Source organism: Magnolia sinica, chromosome 16 (assembly GCF_029962835.1).
Source record: "Magnolia sinica isolate HGM2019 chromosome 16, MsV1, whole genome shotgun sequence".
Lineage (NCBI taxonomy): Eukaryota > Viridiplantae > Streptophyta > Magnoliopsida > Magnoliales > Magnoliaceae > Magnolia > Magnolia sinica.
In genome coordinates this window covers 25,808,751-25,832,963 of record NC_080588.1, presented here as the reverse complement: position 1 = coordinate 25,832,963, position 24,213 = coordinate 25,808,751, and the positions used below count along the sequence as shown (strand labels likewise).

Below are 24,213 nucleotides of genomic sequence, written 5' to 3'. Positions count from 1 at the left end.
GGTTTCACATTAGTATCCGTTCTTTGTTTAAAAAAGCTTTAATGTAGGCCATTTGAGCGTTGAATTTGCCTCATTTATCAATACATGCCATACCATAAAATTTTCAAAAAAATAATTGGACTGTGGACGGTGCGGATATATCATATAAAATACAATGGGGTCCACATAATGAAGTCAAAGATTTGAAATATACCTGCCATTCGAAGCTTCCTTGATGGGGGGACCATTTTTGTCCTATCTTGAGTTGACAAAAGTTGAAAATGACATGTGTAACGAGTGCATTCTCAACCAAAGAAAAATATACTAAAAATGAAGGTTTTACTGCTAGGGTGGACAACCACAAAGGAGAGAGAAGAAAACAGAAAATTGAGAATTTTACTGCTAAGGTGGACAGTCACAAAAGGGAGGAAAAGTAATCAGAAAATTGAAATTTTTCTACTTAGGGTAGAAGATCAGGAAGAGGAAAGAAGAATCGGAAAATGGAGTTTTCGAGGGAACTGTAACTTTCGAAGTTGCGTCTCTGAAGAAGCAAGGGCATTTTGGTCTAGTGAGAGTTCATCCTTACAGCAGGGGAATAGTCTAGAAAGGTAAGTTTTGACGGGTGCATTTAAGTGCGTGGCTCAGAAATGAGGTATACAGCTGGGGATAACTCTGATACCACTGGGAGGTGTGATCGCAAAACCTCCATCTTCCATCTCGATTCCAGATGAGAAATACTTTGATGCTCTCGTAGAGTACGAGGGATAATATGCAGGCCGTTACAAATTGTTCATGTGGTATACAAGTGATTCAAAATAAACCATCCAAATAGTGGAGATCAGTTTAAATGTGTAAGGAAAAGAAGAAATATTTTTGATTTAATTATCAAAATATTAGTTTTATGGACATTTATTAGACGGTCATAAATGAAAAGAAACCAATGCTATTGTTCATTAAACAAAGTGTACGAATAAGAGGTTACAATTATCTTTCTAATATAAGTTATGAATGCAACTTAAGATATTGGGTTCCGCAATTTAGTCGATTTAATTTAAGACATGACACGTGTAAAGTCTTTAAGTGCCTGTGTATTAAGGTTCACCCGCAGTCAGTGTATCAATTAAAACTCCCCATTCCAGAAAGCTATCCAAAAAGGCCACCTTGTACCACCACCGTTTACACGGTCAGGCGTACAGAAAGGGGAGCCGATCAGGTGTTAGCCGGGTAACACCGCAGTAGGTGTTTCCCTTAACGTGGGGCCCACCTTTGATTATATATTGTATATCCATGCCGTTCATAAGTTTTTTCAGCCCATTTTCTACTACGTTTCAAAAATTTAAGCAGATCCAAATCTCAAGTGGACCAAACAACAAGTAAACAGTGGTCTTTAATCATTAAACTTGTTGTGGGCCAAAATATTTTTGGATCAATATTATATTTGTTTTTTTTTTTTTCCTTCGTACAACTCTACGTAATCTTATCAACAGGTTGGATGGAAAATAAGAATTAATTTGGACCTTAGGAATATTTTAATGGTTGACGTTCATTTAACACTGTTTCCTGTGGTGTGGTCCCCTTGAGATTTTTATCTGCATAAGTTTTGGAATCATATACTAAAATGATCTGAAAAATCTAATGGACAAAGTAGATATATATAAAAATATCTCAATGTGGGCCCCACTCTAAGTGAAACAACGAGTATGGTATTACCGGGGTAACACCTAATCCACTGTCGAAAAGAAGGAAGAGAGAGTAGATGTGGGGCCTACAAGAGCTGTCCCGTTAATTTCGGGCCGTTTCTTATAGAATCCTCTTCATTAAAAATTCCACTTCTCTCTTCATCTTCCGCAAATCCCGGCATAATAGAAAAAGAAAAATAAAAACCCAAAAAAGAAAAAAACAAAAAAAAAAAAAAAAAACAAAGAAGAGAGAGAGAGAGAGAGGCTCCTGTTCCTTTTTTCTATACAAAGGATGGCTGGCAGCAAATCCTTTTGCGGTTACCTCGTCTCTCCAATCTCACAAATTCCCTTCCCTGATGAGTGGCCCATCCTGAGATTCGATCCCTGCCATTGAATTTTCCTCATCATCCACAATGGGTTGCATTACGTCCAAGCAGGCAGTCTCCGTCACCCCGGCCTTCGACTACTCCGGAGCTTTCCGTGATGATGGTTCCGGCATTTTAGCTTCCTCCCTCCGCAACCGTACTGAGCAGAAGAAGAATGCCGACGCTTCCGTCGCCGCCTGCGGACCTGCCCTTTTGGGTGAATCTGGGAGGGGAAGCTCAAACAGCGATTCCATCAGCGTCAGGCTTGGCAATTTGCACAAGTACATTGAAGGGGAGCAGGTCGCTGCCGGCTGGCCCGCCTGGCTTAGTGCTGCTGCCGGTGAGGCCATTCAGGGATGGGTCCCACTTAAGGCCGATTCGTATGAGAAATTGGAGAAGGTAATGTCGAATTCCTCAACGTTTCCTTTTTTTATGCCATTCATCTGTTTGTGTATTTGTTTCGATTTGAATTGTGATATATCGGATTTCTCCTCTCTGGGTTTTGAATTTCGTTTCATAGCCCTTTTGGTTTTGGAGCTATGGTATGCGAATGTCCGTGGCTGTCTAAATTGCCAGGCTCCATTTTGTATTAGACGTAGCCCGAAATTCCCATTAGTTGGCCGTTTTGCTTTCCAACTGTTGGCTACCAAGCCGATGGTTGGAGAGGAAACGATCGTTGGAAGTCGAAATTAAACAACGGGTGAGTTCTGATAGTTTAGATCATCTGTTTAATGCGTTCATCTGTCTATGCTCAATCAGTTGGGCCCATGATTTGGATGGTCTGGATTGATATACATGTTCGCTATGTGTGTGTGTGTTGTGGATGTACATCATGCACTGGGATTGCTCCCTTCCTGGTGTGGAAAACTTATGCTATCGTCCACAAGAAGATTAATTCTGCATTGGCTCTCTCTTTTAAAGAGAAATGCTAAAGCGATTTGCTGAGATTGAAGAGGTGAATAATGGCACACATGCGATTTACTTTCCTTTCCTTTTATTATTATTATTATTTTTGTTGAGGGTTTGTACCAAGTGGAGTTTAACGTGAACATTTCCGCTCTAAAAATTTTAGATTGGTCCACAAATTTGTTGGCCATATTTGTACATTGAATATATGCAGTTGGTAATTTTCTTTTTTAATATATGTGTGTGTGCGCGCGCGCGCGCTGCCCAGCTGATGAGTGCATTGGCCTGAATTTTGGTCTAGAGTATGTTCAAGGTCGTCCTCATGTAATGATGCAGACCACAGCGTGTTGGCCATGTTGGCATGCATGCTGCAACTCACCACTTCAATCTCTCCTTGTAACCACTGGAGCATTCCTCTTGTTTTAACAGCAAAACTAAAAAAAAGTAATAATAAAAAATAAAATAAAATAATTAAAAAACTTTTGGTAATGTCTGTAGCATTTTGGACTAAGAAGTTGAGCATGATGAGCTGCTATCGAAAAAGAAGAAGTAATTACTTCCAATTTGTCTAATTTGTATTAAGAAGCTGAGTATTTATTAAGCTTCTGTTACTTCACTAGGAAACTCAAGAAAAACTTCTAATCTTTCAAAAATAAAAAAAAAAAAACTCAAGAAAAATGTCTCTGGTTGTGGCACAATATTTTGGCTTGCACATGAAACTGTACTTGCCTTTTGTCATCTCAATTAGCAACTCTTATATATATATATATATATATATAAAATTGCTGTTTAATTGATCCTTAGTTTGTCTTGACAATATGATAGGATATAGAGTGAAACTCAAGGACAGTAGGCATAAATCTCGGAAAATGTAGTTCATATGATCGGCAGATGTCCTAGCACTTAACTGGAAAATTTGGGTGAAAGAACTATGTTTAATATAGATTTTTATTGCTTTAATCAGAGAGGTCAGCCAAGAGCTTGTTGGAAGACTGATGATTTGTAACCAATCTATAAGAACTTTATTGATGCTAATTTAGGGCCCATTTGGTAGTGGCATACAAATGATCTTTGTGCTAGGAATTTCTATTGCATGGGTGCAATCATTTCAACTGTTCCTTCATTCTTTTGTCCTTTATCATTGAACAACTGGTTAAAAAATCTAACAATTTGTGAAAACTTGTTCATGGAGAAATTTACCTTTTCCAATGCTAGGAAGAAGGTGTAGCAATTGCTCATTTGCAACAATACTGTGCTCTACTACCAATCAAACCCTTAACAATTGAAAAATTCTGGGTTGGAGTTTCACCTGGATCATCATCATTACCATCATCATCATCTAACCTTTATCACAATTAACTGGGTCCAACTGCATTAGTCTTGTTCTGTCATTCCACTCTATCAAGGGCCTTGGAATGTGATATCGTATGGATTCATGATGGAAGTTATAGCATAAGTTACACAACCCTCCTTAAACTGGGCTTGGGACTGGCAATGAGAGCACACAACTCCCACAGGCGCAATGTAATTGACTATTACATAGGTTGATTACAATAAAGCGCTATCTAATAGTCTATTACACAGGTTGATTACAATCAACGTGGAATTTCACCTGATGAATACAATAAAATTGCTCAAATTTAGGTTTTGATCCGATTTACTGTTTAGTGTTCTTGTGTGCCTTCTCATACCATGATGAATTGATGGTTGCTGGTGGCATATTTGAATTGGATTGCTCAGTGTGTATAAAGCTGACATATTTTCACTTATGTCCTTACAAATCTAAGTACTTCCTGACTAGATCTTATTCAATGTCAATTGCATATGAAGATTGGACAAGGCACGTACAGCAGTGTCTTCCGTGCACGTGACCTCGACACAGGAAAGATAGTTGCCCTGAAAAAGGTGCGCTTTGACAACTTTGATCCTGAGAGCGTAAGGTTCATGGCACGAGAAATACAGATTCTCCGCAGGCTCGACCATCCGAATGTTATAAAGTTGGAGGGGTTGATTACTTCTCGATTATCATGTAGCATATACCTTGTATTCGAGTACATGGAACATGATCTTGCAGGATTGTCATCTTGTCCAGACATCAGTTTCGGTGAATCGCAGGTTGGTTGGTGTTCTCAAACCATTTTTGTAGTTGTTCAAGAATTTTTCTGTTGGGTCCTTTGTCTTGGCAGATAATAGGTATCACCTGCAACCACTTGCATGTGAACTTCATATGCAACCCACCTCATGTGCCAACTTGCCACAAGGGTAGCACATCTGGGGTCAGGCACAAAATGGGACCACCGTGAAGGTCATTTGGCGCCAGTCCACTCACTACGCTGGCAATCTTGTATGAAAACAATAGATGATTTAAATCAGACCTGCTGATCATCTGATTCAATGCACACACATGGCCTGCCTGATGAATGGATCAGCCTGACTTCTCCACCATTTGATCTTTATGGTGGGTCCACTTTAAGACAGCTTGGATGTCCTGCACATGGGACACATTGGCGCCTGAGCTGGGTTGCAAGTGGTTGACATGCACCCGATTATAGGTGATCATTCCTCTGTTCCTTCTATCATGCATTAAACCACTGCATTACTTAGTTCTACTACCACTGAAAATTTAATTTCTGTGTGTATATTATGCAGGTTAAGTGCTATATGCACCAATTATTATCTGGGCTCGAGCACTGCCACTCACGTGGTGTCATACATCGTGACATCAAGGGATCAAATCTTCTAGTCAACAATTCAGGAATTCTGAAAATAGCTGACTTTGGTCTCGCAAATTTCTTTAATCCTGGGCAGAGGCAACTACTAACTAGTCGTGTCGTCACTCTCTGGTACCGTCCACCTGAGCTTTTGTTAGGTTCAACAGACTACGGAGCATCGGTCGATTTATGGAGCGTTGGTTGTGTATTTGCTGAAATGCATCTTGGGAAGCCTATCCTGCAAGGGAGAACTGAGGTGATGACCTTCCATACTTTCTTGTGGTTAGATGCTTGTTCTTGTGACTTTCTTCGATATAATCCTCTTTCTTTCTTTCTTCTTCTTCTTCTTCGTCTTTTTTTTTTTTTTTCTAAACTTTACTGGTTTTTATCTTCCAAATGAGAAGGCAATATCTAATCTTTACGCATTTTATGGTTACTAGTGGAATAAGAAAAGAAACAAACAAAAAAGAAAGAAAAGACGACAGATGTCAATAGTGTCACAGTTAGAATAGAGAACTTCATCTACTGAAACCTGTTATGCAGGAGAAGTGCCATGATAGGGTAATTCCATGGGGGTTGGCATTTGCTGTGGACCTCTTTCGATTCCTGATTCCTGAGAATTCTAGATGTCAGCACATTTATTTCTTTTTAATAAAATGTGGGAAAGATGAGGGTTCTGTATGTCCTTGTCTAAAATGGGGCTTCACTTCTGGGGAATTAAATGGTTCAGCTTCCATGAAATGAATAGAAGTCCATATAAACTATGATCCTTTCCTGTATACTTTTCCTAATTGCTTATAACACAGATGACCATTTCACATACAACGGCTTCACATCTGCATGTGAACAAGGTTTTGCAGAATCTTGTCTTTCATGCTTCAAAAATCTTTGGCATCTAATCTGTTAGATAAAGGTCGAGGATGCTCTGTAAATCTGGTGTGCTCAGATTGTATGAAAGAATTTAATGTAATATTTGGGACCTCTTTTGATTTTTGAAATCTTGAGGGAATTATAGATGGCAGCACATTTGTTTCCTTCTAATAAAATATGGGAAAGATAAGGATCCAGTATCTCTTTGAATGAAATGGGGCTTCAATTCTAGGGGGTTTAAGGCTTTAAGCGCATGAGCTTTCATAAACTGAATAGGAGATCTCTATTGACTTCAATCGTTTTCAGTTTAGTTTTTTTAATTGATCATACAATGAATGAACATATCACATGCAAAAGCTCCATTTCTGCATGCGAACAAGGTTTTGCAGAACCTTTCATCTGTAAAGCTTCATAAATCTGTTGCATGTAATCTGTTAGAGAAATGTTAACAATGCTCTGTAAAAACAAACTTTAATAATGCGGGCCTATATACAAGTTTAAGGATCATTATGCAAGAGAGGGAGGGCAATGTAATGGTACTTTTACACTGCATAAAAGAATGGCTAGGTGCGTAAACTAGTTCCGTGCAATTTAGAAAATGGTAGAGACTTCTACCGTACACATGGCATAGTTGTATGGCAATCCAGGCTGTCCAATTCGCTGACCCTACTGTGGATGGAGCATAACAAAAAAAATTGCACTAGAAGATAATATTAATCATCTGATTCTCCCTGCGAATTTGGACCAACCAGTATTATACTTTTAGCCATCCATTTGATAGCCTTTAATTGGATGGTTAGGATTTTTTTATCAGTCTGCTTTCAGAGGTTTGCTCCATCCATAATGGTACCCCCAATTTGGATGGTCTGGATAGCTGTCCAATAGTGCCCAATGTGATGAGGATGAGTCACCACCACTTTTAAATTGTGCAAAACTAACAGAGGAGTTTAGCTCACGAAAGAATCGGTAAAGATATATGAACACGAAACTTTCAAAACAAGGCATGATCTCCTAGTGGATTATTCATGCTTTTGATGTTTCTGAATGATATACAAACATCTGAACACAATGATTCCAGAATAAGGCATGAACTTCTGTGACATCATGCTCTTTATGTTTGCTGACTGAGTGAAAGAAAGGCATTTCAGTTTACTATTTGAGAAGTGTGCCTATCCTTTCAAAATAGTTTTAAATATTTTATCAATCTCTTACAACTTGAATAGTTCATACTAGTTGCTTACTAAAAGAGCTATTCATGCTCCACCTGCAGGTTGAACAATTGCACAAAATCTTCAAGCTCTGTGGTTCACCCCCGGATGATTATTGGAAAAAGTCCCGGTTGCCTCATGCAACCATTTTCAAACCCCAGCAGCCTTACGAGAGTTGCCTTCAAGAAACTTGCAAAGGCTTCCCAGCAACTGCGTTGAATTTAATAGAAACTTTTCTTTCCGTGGAACCTTACAAGCGTGGCTCTGCATCGTCTGCTCTTGCATCTGAGGTGAGTCAGACAATATAAAGCGTTTGTTATGTTATGTTGCATGTTAGTTAGTTTTGCCTTCATGCGTGACTTCTACTTATCAAAGTTGATTAATCAATGGCATTATCTTCTGAGTCCAACAAGTATATATTGCTTAGATTTTCTTTGCTTTGCGCACTTCAAAAGTAAACACTGCAATTCGTTCTTTTCCACATTGTATTGGCGTTATGAGAGTTTAACTAGGTCATTGTGTTTATATTCGGTTCCTATGTTTGTGTATGTAATATACTTATATGAAACCTTAAAAAAGAAGAAGAAAATTCTATGAATATATCTTTCAATATATATTATGGGAAAAGGTTCTATACGGTCGAGCTCATGGGAACTCCCCATGAGGTTGAGATGTGTGGGCCCCACCATGATGTATGTTGAACATCAACACTGTGCATTTGATGGGTCTCCTTTAAATTATGGGATATCCCAAAAATCAGCTGTATACGGAACTCCGGTGGGCCATACCATCTAAAATCATGTGAAGACATGCCTAAAACATATAAAAGCACTTGGTGGGGCCCACCTAAAATTTGAATGCGTTTGAAACTTGGTCTGATCCCTCATCCAAGTGGGACACGTAACGGATGGGCTGGATTTGTGAACCACATCTCGGTGGGCCCAAAAAATGATTATGAATGTTTTAATGGGGGGTAACCCCTCTCAACTTTTGTATGTGGTGTGGCCCACACAAGTCACGGATTGACTTGATTTTTAAGCCCTAAGCCCACCATGGAATGGTGCATCTGACTAATGGGGTAGATGTTCAACATATATCACGATGGGGCTATATATATATATATGGGAAATGGTACTATGAGGTCGACGTCATGGGAACTCCCCATGAGGTCGAGTTGCGTGGGTCCCACCGTGATGTGTGTTGAACATCTACCCCATCAGTCAGATACAACATTTCATGGTGGGCGACAGGCTTAAAAATCAATTCAATCCATGACTTAGGTGGGTCACAGCACATAAAGTTGAGAGGGGTTACCCTCTCATTAAAACATTCAGAATCATTTATTGGGCGCATCGAGATGTGGTTCACAAATCCAGACCATCCATTGTCTGTGTCCCACTTGGATGAGGGGTCAGACCAACTTTCGGCTGCATCCTAAACTCAAGCGAGCCCCACAAAGTACTTTGATATGTTTTAGGCATGTCTTCGCATGGTTTTAGATGATATGGCCCACCTGAATTCCGTATACGGTTGATTTTTAGGATATCCCATAACCTAAAGGGGACCCATCAAATGCACGGTGTTAATGATTGACACACATCACGGTGGGGCCCACACAGGTCGACCTCATGGGAAGTTCCCATGAGGTCGACCTCATGTGGGAAATGGTACTATGAGGTCGACCTCATGGGAACTTCCCATGAGGTTGAGTTGTGTGGGCCCCACCATGATGTGTCTCGATCATCTCTACCCCATCAGTTATATGCACCATTTAATGGTGGGCCACGGGATTAAAAATCAAGTCAATCCATGACTTGGGTGGGCCACACCACATACAACAATTGAGAGGGGTTATCCTCCCATTAAAACATTCATAATCATTTATTGGGCCCACCGAGATGTGGTTCACAAATCCAGCCCATTCATTGTGTGTGTCCCACTTGGATGATTGGTTAGACCAATTTTCAGCCACATCCAAAACTCAAGTCAGCACCACAAATTGCTTTTATACGTTTTAGGCATGTCTTCACATGATTTTAGATGGTATGGCCCACCTGAATTCTGCATAAGGCTCATGTTTGGGATATCCCATAACCTAAAGAGGTCCCATCAAATTCACGGTGTTGATTTTCAACACACATTACGGTGGGGCCCACACAGCTTGACCTCATGGGAAGTTCCCATGTGATCGACCTCATAGTACCATTTTTGATGCAGGACACATGATTTAATGATAGCATGCAACGTGGAGATTATAAAAGAGTTCGTAAAGTAATTCAATTAACAAAAATGCTAACCTACCAATTAATTAAGAGTAAACAATAGGAAATAAAATTTGATTTAATGTAAATCACATGCCTGTATGTTAAGAAATCACATAAATCAATTAAAACTAGGACCGATGGAAGGATAGAACTTCCAATTTAGCATAAGCACGTTCCACACTCAATGGACAGATTTGTACATTTTATGATTAGGGTTAAGAAGGGAAAAATCTGAAATTTGAAAAATTAGGGTTCATGAGAATTAAGGATTTTGGAATTAGGGTTTTTAGAAATTGAGGAAAATAGGAAATTAAAGATATAGGGTTTAGAAGGTTGTAATGGAAGAGAAAAGAGGAAGACAAGAGAAGAAGAGAATACCTTTCGAAGAGGAGAGATGAAGGATGGAAGAATACCTTTCGAAGATGAGGACAAGGAATGATGTACCTTGGAATCCACCACCAAGCAAGCTTCTACCCTTTCAATATTTAATTGGAAGGGAGGTTTTTTTATATTTTATTTTATTTTTAATAAAAAAACCCTAGAAAATAAGGAGAAAAGTTCCTTCACACAAGAGAGCTTCACTCTTTTTTTTTTCTTCTCAATAACACCACTAAGGTTGGACCTCCACCCCCCCGTGCTTTTATAATTAAAAATTCGGAATTAAATTTAGCATAATTACAACTATGCCACTCACTTAAGTAAAGTGACCCATTATCCAAAATAAGAAAACTAAAACATATATTATTAATCTCAACCATCAAATAACTCCTAAAAATAACAAAAAATATAAAGAAAGCAAGATCTGAGTCCAAGGGGTTCAAGTTTAAAAGATTTGGTGGCCCGATGGCCTGATTTACAAGATCCAACGGTCGGATCGACACAAAATAGAAATACTATTACTAAAATTTTCTCCTAAGCAGCCCACATGAATCATCCTAAGGTGGGGTCTTCCTGATGCACGTTCAATGCATGTGGGGTCTTCAAAATGGCCTGGCGGGCCCCATCTGGAACTCATCACCCATCCACAAAGAAAGCTGCGCTGATGCGAGTGGTCCTCTCCGTCTCTGGTACATTCGAGTAGGTCCTCTGATGTCCCCATCAATTTCCCTATATATATATTTCTATGAATATTTAGTATGCCACGGGACACTAATATGTGACAAGAGTCATAAGGTGGCATTCATTCTAATATGATAAACCATAACTTTCAGATATGTTTAGTGAGAAAAAAAAGTTATCTGAATTCAAAACATTCAAGATTTAGTAACAAGGAACAGACCATAATGATATGCTGCCCTCTGTTAGTCTTCTACATGTTTGAGACGGTTGGGACTGTGAGGCAGGAAGGTGTGCTCAATTTTCCTCACAAATCTGGCCCCCTTTCTTTGGTGCCAATTGATGTTGAACGCCAAAAAATTCGCATCATTTGCTGAATGGTGGAATATCTTTCAAATAAACCAAAGTTCAAAACGTTCCAGCCATAGTTTAGCAAGTTGTGACCAAAATTTGCCAACAGGGCATACAATTGTTATGGCAATTAGGATATTTTACATATCATTAGGAGAATTAGTTATTGTCTGATATCTGATTTTGGAAAGTTCCCTAGGCATTAGGTTACTAGTTTCAGAACTATTTGGATTTTTTTAAGTTGTTAACAACAAGAGTAATAAATGACACCTATCATTACCCAATCGTCCAAATTGAACCCAGAAAACTACCCTCCCCATCTGGCCCTTGCTTGTTTTCTGCACGAGGGAAACTTTGGACCTCTTGTAGTCTCAGGCATCTTGAAATCTCCAGGCTGACATGTTGACTCGTCAAACCCAAATTACATAAGAGTTCTTCAGAACATTTGGCAAGCCCAAGAATGTGGGAGAAACTTGACTTCAAATGAAAGTACACATGGACAAAAAGCTAATAGGCAATGCCTCCCTCCATGCTTATGGCATGTATTTCTTTTCCTTCAATGCACTATCTTTGTATTAGATAATTGTTCTATATCATGGTCTCTTCTTCTTCACTAAGGCTGCAAACCTTCACATGTTTCCTGATTATGCTCAGTACTTCTCGACAAAGCCTTATGCATGCGACCCATCAACTTTGCCAACGTATCCGCCTAACAAGGAGATCGACGCAAAAAGTCGTGAGGATGCACGTAGGTGAGAGTAACAAGTTTAATATTTGTTTCTGATTCATATAGTTATTTTATTTCATTAAATCTATGTATCCCTTTGGTTTTGTGCTTGTTCCATTTACTGCTGAAGGCATATTTTTTTCAGTTGCACAAGTTTTCTAGACTGTATATAATGTCTGATTTACGTTAGGCACTCTTACCCCTTTTCCTTCTTTTCATTTTATTTTATTTTCTGAAATAGTGAAAATTTTAAATCAAAGAGAACAAAGCTGATTACAAAGGCAAGGAAGCACCGATAACGATTGGCCATCTTGAAATCCTTTGGCAAGATTGTGGTGACCTCATCGGCCTTCTGAACTATGGAACACAAGCTCCCAATTAGAAAACTAAAGATGTTGATCCAGCTATACAATAAGAGATGCACCATGGACCTGGCTTGTCCGCCATTACCCACCCCCCTCAAAAATGGGTTTCCCATGTTAGGAAAGGGAGAAGGGTGCAGAGTCCTTAACACAAGGAGCTTTGTGTTATGCAAGGTTTTTAATATTGGTTTCACACAATTTTTCACCTTCAAAAATGAGAAATTTCACAGGAAATATCAGGACATGTTTAGATGCGGTGTAACTTTTGTAGTCCAAGGGAAATTTGGGAAACCTCAAGGAAAATGGTGAAAATTTTCAGCGAAACTTTCACTGATGGAAATTTTCAATGAAACATAAGGAGACGTTAAAGAACACACTTAGAACTCAAATCAGGCCAATCCAAAACTCAGGTGGCCCTACCATAGGGAACAAAATAAAAAATCATGCCTAAAACCTATAAATTCATGTGGCATGGCCCATCTGGGTTTTGATTTTGAAATGGCTTGCTTGTTGGAATTTTCCTTCATCCTGATAGGGCGCAACTAATAAATGAATTGGATGGCATATATACACCACGATGGGCACTGCACACAATCTGAAATGTTCTAATGGGTGGGCATCTCCTCAGAAATGTTCCATGTTGTGTGGCTCATCTGCATTTAGGATCAGACTTCTTTTTGGGCTCTGGGCCAAATATCGGAGCGCGTACCTGATGGTCAGAGTGAATGTCATGCATACATCATGGTGGGACCCATATTGGTTGACACAACTGGAAATTATGTTGCTATTGACAGTGATCAGACCTCATCACTTACAGGCTCTTTATGAGAACTTTTGCATACTCCAGTTTTCCTGCCAACATATTAGTTTAGGATGATCAGGCCATGCAAAAGGTGTTTTACAGTTTACACCATGAAGATTACCTTGATTTAAAATCAGATCGATAATGAGTGGGCAACACCTGCACATTGAGTCAGGCCATGAACTGTCCGCTGATGTCAATTGGAAAAAAGAAGAAGAAGAAGAAAAAGAAGAAGAAGAAGAAGATTGGTGCAGGCTTATTTTCACCCCAGGTGATCCTCAGTGTATGGTTTATTTTTCATATGGCTCAGATGTCCTATGCACATGACATCTTAGTGGGAAAGACTGGAAAATCACATACAGTGCCTGTATATGTTATCAATTCTCATGTTTTATTATTTTTAGGTATTTCTATGGATGATTTTGATCAATGATCAATCTGATGTTTTAGAGCCACTGTGGGCCCAAGCTACCTAGATTAGAATGTCTAGTTTCAATTGCATCTCTACTGGAAAAGAAGCTAACTTGACTTTTGTATTTAGCCAAAGGTTGGTTATTCAATTTATTAGTTGATCTTGATTTGAATTGTTTTAGAGGTTTTCTAAGCATAAACACATGTACAAGGATGCCCATGCACATGGCACCACATGTGCCATGTGTGCAAGAAATAGGTGGGCTGTTCAGAAACACTTGGCCAAGTTTATTTCAGCCGTTCGTTTATTCTGTAAACTGTGGCCTACCTTATATGTGGACAGCATGGGGCTAGGGTTCTTATGCTTGTGGGAACCACCTGATGGACAGCCTGGATCTCATACCCACATTGCATGTTGGCAGTTGTCACATGTGGTGGCATGTAGATGGGCTGCCCTAAACTCATATTGGAATATGGTCTTAGCAAAGCTCCTGCGAATACAAAGAACCTTCTATAAATGGCGGGCTTCTAGGCATACTGCAATTGCATGTAGAAATTAGGGCATTTCAACATCATATAAATGCAAGTTGTGGTGTAACCAACTATTGGTTTTCAAGCCAGAACAGCATTGGCTGTTTCTCTAACAGTAACCCCCCCCCCCCCCCTCCTCACACACACACACACACAAAAACCCTCATTGATTCAACTGATCAATGCTGATGTAGCTTGATTGAGTGCTTGAACGCTTTAACCAAGGATGACTGAGATGAAAATCTGGCTACAGCTTAAGCTTTTCAAACTTGAGAAACTCAATTGATTACTCAATGAAGCTTCAGGTTGACTTGGATGCTTGTTTGTGGTTGGAGTTCTCTCCTCACCTTGTTTCCTAGTAAAAGGATGAGCAAGAAATTCAAGGAATGTCTCCTCTATCTTTTCATTTTGTTTTTATTGCAATGATTTTGATCAGTTTACTCTGGCATTTTCAGGAAAAGAGCTGCAGGTAGAGTACGTGGATCTGAGGCAACAAGAAGACCAGCTAGAACATCCAAAACTTCACGAGAACCAAATGGCCATGGAAGATTGTCTGCAGCTGCTCAGGTGATTCTTAACTCATTTTCTAAAAGCACTGTGGAAATTGACTAAATGCAGTGAGCTCAATTCTGGAGTGCAACTTACCTGGATGAAAGTGTTATGAACTTGACCGAAACAGCGACTCTTCAAGATTCGTTAGGAAATTTTGGGTTTGGTATCCCATTTCTTTCTCCAGTGAAACTGAGTTGACTTGCTTTCGACTCGGTTTCAGGCAAGTTCTGATTCCATGGCATCAATATGTTTTAGTTCGTACCAAATTCTCATGCATATTCATGTGTTTGATTCAAGGAACTGAATATTATCTGCCTCTTTTCAGGAGCCTGATGTCTGTGTTGATGAAGTCCATAAGGACGATGGTGCAAAGCTAAATCTTCCTGCAGAAGATGGTAATGATAGATTATGTGTTGATCCGCAGAAGCTAGCAATTAATGCCCGAGAAGAGGCTTCCCATGTGAAGAATGCCTCTCAAGGGGACATCCCTTTCTCAGGCCCATTACACGTTAGTGCCTCTAGTGGCTTTGCATGGGCGAAGAAACGAAGAGATGACAATGCATCCTTAAGATCGCATAGTAGATCTAGTTCAAGAGGTTTGATTTCCGGTGCATTGGACCCATCAAGCACCTTGCAAGCGAGAAATACTTCAGACTCAAAGAGGCAATCAAACGGAGATGTTTTACACAATGCCTGTGCTGATTCATATGAAATTACTAAGCATGCAATGCTGAAACAGTGGAGCCAGTTGGAACGTCCTGACTCATTTGATGCCTCTGATGATTACCATTCCCAGGAGCTGTCAGCAGCACTTTACCAAAGAGATGGAATGCCAGCTAGGCGAAATATTCTGGTATGGGTAATCTTCATTTTGTCTGTTTTCTCCATCAGCGTCTAATTCATAATCATATTTTATCTGGGGAAAAAAAACCAACAGGGTTTCCAGGATCAAGGAGAGAGGGTCGAGTTCTCAGGGCCCTTATTGTCTCAGTCAAATAAAGTGGATGAGCTATTAGAAAGGCATGAACGCCACATCCGCCAAGCGGTTCGTAGATCATGGTTCCAAAGAGGTAAGGGGAGAAACAGCATTTGATTGGTTTGTTTGGTCAGGCATTTTAAAGATATTTGCACTTGATAATCCATAAGGCAGCTTCTCGGGTTTGCCTTTTTCTCTCCTTTTGTTTCCCTGTCCCATTTCCTCAAACTCGTGTTGTGCCATCAGCACACCTTCCAAGACCCAAAGGGTGTGGAAGAGGCTTTGTTTGAGAACTCCAGAGCCAATTCCATTTTCTCCTTCACTTCTCATCCCCCAGGGTTGTAAAATTCTTTGGGAAAAAAAGAAAAGAAAAATCCTAGATGATCAGGAATCAATGTTTAAAATCTTGATAGAGCACTCGAAAAAACTCTGTGACCTCAAGGGTATGCTGGTTTCTTGTACCCAAAAATCCCAAGTACTAGGGAAAGTCTATCAGGTAGTCAGAAATGCAAAAGATGAGACTTAAGTAAGGCTCCTAAAACTCAACAAGCTTGATCCTAGTTCTCAAATCTGATTTTCTAGTCAACTTGGATTTGGACACCCTCATCCGATCTGAGAGTCAAGTTTCAAGCTTTTTTCAACACTAGATTAGTGTATATAGTCAGGCAAATGATGGATACTTATTTGGTGAGTTCACTTTGGCAGGGAGAAAGCACAGTAAGTAGTGTTGGGATGAATGCTTGAAGAAACTGAAGAGAAGCTATGAAGGATACCAAGAAAGAATGATTTCTACAGCTAAGGTACATTTAGGTTAGGTTGGGATGCTCAAGTGAGAGCTGAATTGCACTTGGTTCAGTTCATTTCAGAGGAAAACTAAGTTGGCATGGCACCATTTCAACACATAATAACAACTAAGCATCTAAATTGCAATTCTGTGTTTCAAGTTGGACCTGAAATGATGTTAATTTCAATTCAGGTCGTGCTAGCCTACTTTCAGTCACTCTTGAATGTATTGAATTGCAATTCAATTCAGTTGAGAATCCAAACACAACCTTAAGGATATACCATATCACAATTCCTCCCCGTTGTAGAGAATCAAACCCCCAAGTGAATCATGTCACCCCATCAATGGTAAAAAAAGAAAAGAAAGATAGGTTGCTAAGAAGAATCTGATGAATGATTAGTGGGGGAAATTACCAGTTTGATTGGTGACCAATGAAGTTGGTTGATTATAACATGCCAGCTTTGAGTGATGGAGAATCAGAAGAAGGCGACAAGGACATGACAAATAATCCACCATTCTTGGTTAACTAGTTCAAGCGGCGTTACATGAATAGAAGAGAGGCAGTCAGGACTTTGCTGTTGGATTCTCTGAAACTGTTGAGAGGTGGGTGGTGTGCTCTGCTCTTCTTCAAACATGGGAAAGCAAGGCCAAACTTGTATGGGTGTCACCATGAAAAGTACTGTTTTGGGTGATTGAGCGTTCCACGACTTCAGCATTTGTCGAGGCTCCCAGGCATGTACAGATAACCAGGTGTTTCGGTTTGCTGATATTATTAATTGCTCAGAGGCTTGGTTTTACTCCATTTTTATTTGAGATTTCTTCAATTCTGTATTCTTTACACACACACACACACACACACACACACCATCGAGCTCATGGGAACTTCCCATGAGGTTGAGCTGTGTGGGCCCCACCGTTATGTGCATTGAACATCTACCCCATCAGTCAGATGCACCATTCCATGGTCGGCCACGGGCTTAAAAATCAATTTAATCCACTACTTGAGTGGGCCACACCACATACAATAGTTGGGATGGTTTACCCTCCCATTAAAACATTAATAATAATTTATAGGGCCCACCGAGATGTGGTTCACAAATCTAGCCCATTCATTGTGTGCGTCCCACTTGGATGAGCAGTCAGACCAAGTTTCAGCTGCATCCAAAACTAAGGTAGGCCCCACCAAGTGCTTTTATATTTTTTAGGCATGTCTTCACATAGTTTTATATGGTATGGCCCAACTGAGTTTTTTATACGGCTGATTTTTTGAATATCCCATAATCTAAAGGGTACCCATCAAATACATGGTGTTGATTTTTGCACTAGATGATCCTCATGGTAGAGCAAATTGATTGAAAGGATTGGATGTCATATTCATTTAATAGGTTGGAATTTACCAGCTGCTTGTATCTGTGTGTGTGTGTGTGTGTGTGTGTGTGTAGCATCACCAGATGGTACAAGGAATAGACAAGCAATGAAGTTCCAACCGCTTTCATAACATCCCCCAAAGCTTCCAAGTGATAGATGGGACAGCCACTGTTCATTCCTTTCATACATTGGGTTTAGCTGGCATGATGCCTTACCACACAAATGGGATGATCCATATGGTTTCAATTGCCCGGCTCGGCATAACTAATGGAATGTATGCCACATTTTCATCGCGTGGCCCACAGATCACCTTTGTTTCATTGTCTCCATAAAGAGAAAAACGGTAGAAATACTGTGTATATATATAGAGAGAGAGAGAGAGAGAGAGAGAGAGAGAGAGAGAGTCTTCCCTTTCATTTCCAATTCCACTTTTATTAAATAGAGAGAGAGAGAGAGAGAGAGAGAGAGAGAGAGAGAGAGAGAGAGAGTCTTCCCTTTCATTTCCAATTCCACTTTTATTAAATAGAGAGAGAGAGAGAGAGAGAGAGAGAGAGACTCTTCCCTTTCATTTCCAATTCCACTTTTATTAACTATTGAGCCTCTTTGGTAGACCGCTAAAAATGAGTACGTGGATGCCAAATCCAGATGTCACGCACTCATTATTGTGGCAAGAGTGCAAGATCTGAGCCGTTGATTGGTGGGTCTCACCATTAATGTGCCCTAGCGCAAAATGGGGGTAGCTTGGTCAAATGCTTAATAGCCGCCTTGACTTGGAAAAAATTGCAGCAGTTAGATAGCTACGATTGTCTTTTGTGTTTTTATAATAAAAATAAAATTTTAAAATAAAAGTTTATTTTTATAAATTAATTAATACATTATATATGGAAGCATTCTTAAAATGTTCCTATATGGCTAACTGGGTAGGAGGAGGATTTTAGCCTTTGCAAAACCTAGGTTCAAATTTCATCTACCTTGGTTGACATTGTGACATGGGCTGTGAGGCTACTTAGGTGCTTTTTGGTGCTTTATCATACTCACTTCATCTAATCTTTTTAGCAGATGCTTTAGAACAATCTAATTCATAGTGCAATTAAGAATGAAGTAAGATTTAACTAGAGGAAATGTGGTTCAAACCCATCTAAGCCATGCCACACTATAATTGAGAGTAAACCAAGGTATAGTTTTAGGTTTGACCTATTCCCACCTAAAGATTTTTTAACCATTGCGATTTAATTAAGAGTGACTATGAGATGGTTGTACAATGGTCACATATTTGTACTTGTAGCTTTGGTGTCACATATTGCACATGTGGTGGCATTTGTGATGACTAAGACTTGGGATATATGTGGCAACAGTTATTTATAAATAATAATATTTCCTTTTTTATTATTTATTATTTATTTTTTAAAAGGACAAATAACTAGTATGGAACAAAAGGTCCATGTCATTTGTGATATCTTGAGAGGCATAAAAGCATTTCTCTAACAAGAATATCATGTCCATTTAGATTCTATACATAATGGGTTTAATATTATTTGGGTTCTCGGGTATCTGTGGTATCATTGCCCACTGGAAAAAGTGCTCAGATACAGCTTCAGTGGGCGGTAGAGTCCATCTCCAACAGCATTGTCCCAAAAATTGGGACCAAGGTAGAGACGGAGGGTCCTGTCAGGTGGGTTCTGTGGGCCCACTATGATCTATATGTCTTACCCATGCTGTCCATCTATTTTAACAGATCATTTTAGGGCATTAGCCCAAAAAGGAGATAGATTAAAGGCTCAAGTAGACCACACCACATGAAACAGTGGGAATTGAACTCTTACTGTTGAAAACTTGCTAGGGATGCCATCCAATCTGTTCGTGAAGTTACATGGACCTGTAAGAAGGGAAAACATAAATATCAGCTTGATCCAAAACATCCGTAGCTCCTAAGAAGTTTTCAACAGTAGGCTTTAAACCCCACTGCTTCATGTGGTGTGTTCCACTTAAACCTCCGGTTTGCTTCCTTTTTAGTGCTCTTACCCTAAAATGATCCATCAAAATAGATGGACGACCTGGATAAAACATATATATCAAGATGGGCCCCACAGATCCCCTAGCTTTACCATCCATCTCTAGTTAGGTGCTGGTGGGGGCAGTACCAATCCGCGGCCCACCCGTTGAGTGTATTGGCCTGAATTTTGTACAAAGTGATCTTCAACTTAAAAGGCGACCTTTTGGACGGCTCGGGTTGACCATATGCATGAGGCGGATTGATGGGACATTCCTATTATTATTATTATTATTTTTGCTTGTTAGTACAGCCACTCTCAGTTCAACTTTGAAGTTAGCCGCCCCCACTAGGATTCGATATCAAGACCTCAGAGTTAAAACGAGGCATCTTCCACTCAGTCTACCAGTTGAGGTATGGATCTGGGTGTCATTCCTACTACTTAATTCCCTGTCTCCATAAATGCCATTGCAGATGTAATTTCATGTACGGAAACTATACATAATCCAAGCTCTAACAAGATATTAAAGGTCCTGTTTAATTTATTGTACGGAGAATATATATAATCCAATCTGTAACAAGATATTAAAGGTCCTGTTTAATTTCTTGTACGGAAACTATACATAATCCAAGCCGTAGCAAGATATTTAAAGGTCCTGTTTTAATAACAGTTCCAATTTGCGAGATGCTAAAAATAATGTATTCATCTCATTTTAATTAATAGAAAATATGTATAGTTTACTAAATGAGTTGTGGTGAAAAACTAGTGTGGTGTGCAAAAAGATAAAAAAAATAAACTTATTATGCTTTAAAGATTGAGAGCTTTAATAAATAACCACTGCTAACTAAAATGAGATTAAACTTTTTTTTTTTTTATGTATATTTTTTGTTAGCTTGATAGTACACCCCAAGCGGCCCCACTAGGGATTCATACCAAGACCTCGGCCTTGAAAAGAGGTATCTTTCACTCAGTTTACCACTTGAGCTATGGATCAAGGTGTAAAATGAGATTAAACTCATTTTAAAGCGTTTGGACTAAAATGGCCATGTTTTTTGAAAGGGAAAATTGGTCAAATACCTGTAATTTCAGCAACTTCTGTTATCCATTTATTATTCATCTAATTACAATTATATTATAAAAATTTAGAAGACATAAAAATAATAATAATAATTGTAAATACACTTGTTTAAACCAAATGAATTTAAATGACAAAATTATCCTTTCCAAGGAGACAAAAATGCTTGTGTGACCATAGGGGAGCAGTTATTAGCTCATGTGTATGTATGACTTGGTGTGGATGAGATATACCCCATTCATCAGGTGTGCCACCCCATATTAGGCCTTATTTTGAACATCACACTGATCCAAGATTCAGGTGGGCCTCACCATATAAAAACAATGTAAAATCTGCCTAAATACCTTTAAATTCATGTGGAGTGGTGTAGATACCCCATTATCAAGTGAGCTTAGATTATGAACTTTGATCATGATCGATTGTTTAGATTTAATCAGAGATCTAATGTGTGTAGAATAAATCCAAAATGATTCCTCAAGATGGATATTGATTTAGGTCTAGATCTTTCAATGATGCGATCAATAAACGGTGATTATTAGGTGTGATTTTTTTTTCGGACCGCTTAGTTATTTATGAATTTTCTTTTTGTGAATATGGTCAGGACATAGTGTTTAACTGCCTTTAGCCAAAGGCAATTAAATTCTAACAGCCTAGTGTCTATTTTGAGTGATTGTATGTGATTATTATTATTATTTAATTATTGAGTAATGGTTGATTTTGTTGATTGCTTCTTCTAATATGTAGTATTTGGGTGTGGCTTTGTTATATCATATAAATCAGATTTGAATTCCTTGATCTTGAGGCTGATGGCAGATCTCAATATCCATGGATTCGTGACTTCACTGAGGAAGACTTGAAACTCAACTTGAAAAGTATTATTGAATTCGGTTCATACAATTCTCGCATTAAAAAAATTTCAAGTCTCATTGACGACATTACAGTTACTTTGGCCAAATTTCACAATTTGCTAGTCGGTTAAGGCATTTGTTTCATTATTTGCAACTTGCTGCAATTTCTCAAATACAAGTTTAAATTTTAAGTTTTTGCAATTTCAGTTTCCATCATCGAGGAAATCAAGTTCCGGTCATGCATGTTTCATGATCTAAATGTCGTGATCTTTGACCATTTACTCATTTTTCTCACTATCCTGATAGGGTTTTCCTCCTCAGTTCAGAGGAGAGAGAGTAGCCGGTTGTAAAAAATGGATGTTTCACCGCACTGCTCGACTGGTCCAAGGGAGCTGTTCGACCAGTTGAGTGGGCCGCTCGACCAGTCGAGGATGCTGCTCGACCAGTCGAGTGTCGCTCGACTCAAAGTCCAGCGATCAGGTTTTTTTTTATTGCTCGACCAGTCGAGCATCCGGCTCGACTACTGGAGGGTTATGCAGATTCAGTCCAGATTTGGTGCGGACTACGTAAATTTGAGGCAGTTTTCGCAGAGGTGCGGAAAAGAGTTTCCTAAACTATAAATAGGAGTCTTAGGGTTATTCTAGGGTAATGCAAGGAGGTTTCCTAAAGCTATGCAAAGGGTTTCTAAAGGGTTTTAGGGTTAACAAAAGGTGAGAGAAAGAGAAAAGAGAGAGATGAAGCTTGTGAAAGGGAGGATTCTACTCGTAGAGGTGATCTACTTTGCAGTCGACGTTTTAGCGCTTCTACATCCTCGTGATCGGTGAGATCTCTCCGTTTTCTTCATTATCTTATTGTTCATCCACTCTTGCGTGAGTGAAGAAGGTTTGATCTAAGCAGGGTGTGCTTGTGATCGGTTGTAACGTTCTACTTCATAGTAAATTGTTGCTTTGGACTAGGTCCCATGGTTTTTACCTCTTCAAGGATTTTTCATGTAAAATTCTCTTGTGTCGTGTGGTTTATGCTTTGATTTATTTTATTGCTTTATTATATCCCATAATTTTGGTGTTTTGGGAGGCGAGATCGTAATGTTTTTGTGCAACACTCCCAACAAAGTGGTATCAAAGCGTTCAGGTTGGTTGAACGGAGTGAGATCAGTTCTGAATTATGGAAGGTGGCTCATCAAGGATGATCAGTCTCAATGGTTCTAATTGGACCATATGAAAGACTAAGATGGAAGACTTGTTTTATTGCAAGGACTTATATGCTCCAATCCTAGGCATATCAGTAAAGTCTAAGGATATGTCAGATGATGATTGGAAGAAGTTGGACCAGAAGGCGGTGGGGTTTATTAGACAATGGTTGGACGATTCCGTATTCCACCATGTGTCTACAGAGACTTCAGCCGCTAGTCTATGGCTGAAATTGCAAGGGTTGTATGAGAGGAAGACAACCGACAATAAGATTTTTCTGATAAGATGATTTGTGAATCTCAAGTTCAAAGATGGTGGTTCTGTGGCTGAGCACATGAATGAGGTCAGCAATATATTGAACCAGCTCTCCGCTATGAAGATGGTCCTGGATGATGAATTACAGGCTTTGCTATTGCTTAACTCATTGCCTGACAGTTGGGAGACATTGGTGGTGTCTCTGAGTAACTCCACGCCAGACGGAAAGGTGTCCATGGAACAGGTAACTAATTGTCTCTTCAATGAGGAAGCAAGGAGAAAGTCTCAGGGGTCTACTCAACAAGAGGTCCTTATGATACAAGAACGAGGGAGAGGAAAGATCAGAAAGGGCGGGAAGGTCCGAGATAAATCAAGAGACAAGTCAAGTACCAGGAAGGATATTGAATGCTGGAATTGTGGTAAGAATGATCACTGTAAGCATGAATGTCGTAAGAAGAAGAATGACAAGAAAAGAAATGGAAATGAGAAGGAAGATGAATCAGACTCCACTATAGTCGCTTCAGATGGTGACGTTGTAGTTATTCTCTCAGCAGATCATGATGTTTGTCTCACAGTTACGAGTCAGGACACCTACTGGGTGATAGACTCGGGAGCCTCGTTTCATGCGACTCCACGCAGGGATTTCTTCACAAGCTACAAGTCAGGTGACTATGGGACCGTGAAGATGAAAAATTCTGGCATATCAAAGATCGTAAGGGTCAGTGATATTTGTGTGAAGACCGATGTGGGTTACACATTGGTTCTCAGGGATGTGAGGCACATTTTAGACCTTCGCCTCAACTTGATGTCGACAGGAGGGTTGGATGATGATGGTTATGAAAGCCATTTTTCTGGTGGGCACTAGAAGCTCATCAATGGTTCGTTGATCACAGCTAGAGGGAAGAGGTGTTGCACCCTTTATAAGGTAAGTGCCAGTGTGTGTAAGGGTGGG

General features: G+C 39.5%; 1 protein-coding gene and 1 long non-coding RNA gene across 3 annotated transcripts; one reads left to right on the top strand and one right to left on the bottom strand.

Moving 5' to 3' along the window:
• Window positions 1-1,840: 1,840 nt before the first annotated feature.
• LOC131228691 (protein IMPAIRED IN BABA-INDUCED STERILITY 1-like) lies at window positions 1,841-17,336 on the top strand. Of its 2 annotated transcripts, XR_009163065.1 has the most exons (10): window positions 1,841-2,422; window positions 4,760-5,044; window positions 5,579-5,896; window positions 7,781-8,008; window positions 12,044-12,141; window positions 14,678-14,789; window positions 15,100-15,627; window positions 15,712-15,844; window positions 16,456-16,550; window positions 16,994-17,336. XR_009163065.1 is itself a non-coding variant. In XM_058224534.1 (9 exons), the coding sequence occupies exons 1-9, from the start codon at window positions 2,072-2,074 to the stop codon at window positions 16,473-16,475; spliced, it is 2,073 nt and encodes a 690-aa protein (XP_058080517.1). In that variant the 5' UTR covers window positions 1,841-2,071; the 3' UTR covers window positions 16,476-17,336. The 2 variants fall into 2 exon arrangements, 1 of the variants encoding a protein (XP_058080517.1); XM_058224534.1 differs by having other exon boundaries at window positions 16,456-17,336.
• LOC131228692 (uncharacterized) lies at window positions 10,906-13,533 on the bottom strand. The gene is made up of 3 exons (XR_009163066.1): window positions 13,402-13,533; window positions 13,188-13,330; window positions 10,906-11,089 (listed from the first exon to the last, which is right to left on the bottom strand). It is a non-coding gene; the product is annotated as an uncharacterized LOC131228692 (long non-coding RNA).
• Window positions 17,337-24,213: the final 6,877 nt, after the last annotated feature.

Excerpts from the sequence above, each read along its gene's own strand:
- LOC131228691 (XM_058224534.1), top strand. The coding sequence starts at position 2,072 with ATGGGTTGCATTACGTCCAAGCAGGCAGTCTCCGTCACCCCGGCCTTC. Across the intron at positions 8,009-12,043 it reads CGTCTGCTCTTGCATCTGAG|TACTTCTCGACAAAGCCTTA; the intron begins GTGAGTCAGACA and ends GATTATGCTCAG. Across the intron at positions 14,790-15,099 it reads GATTGTCTGCAGCTGCTCAG|GAGCCTGATGTCTGTGTTGA; the intron begins GTGATTCTTAAC and ends GCCTCTTTTCAG.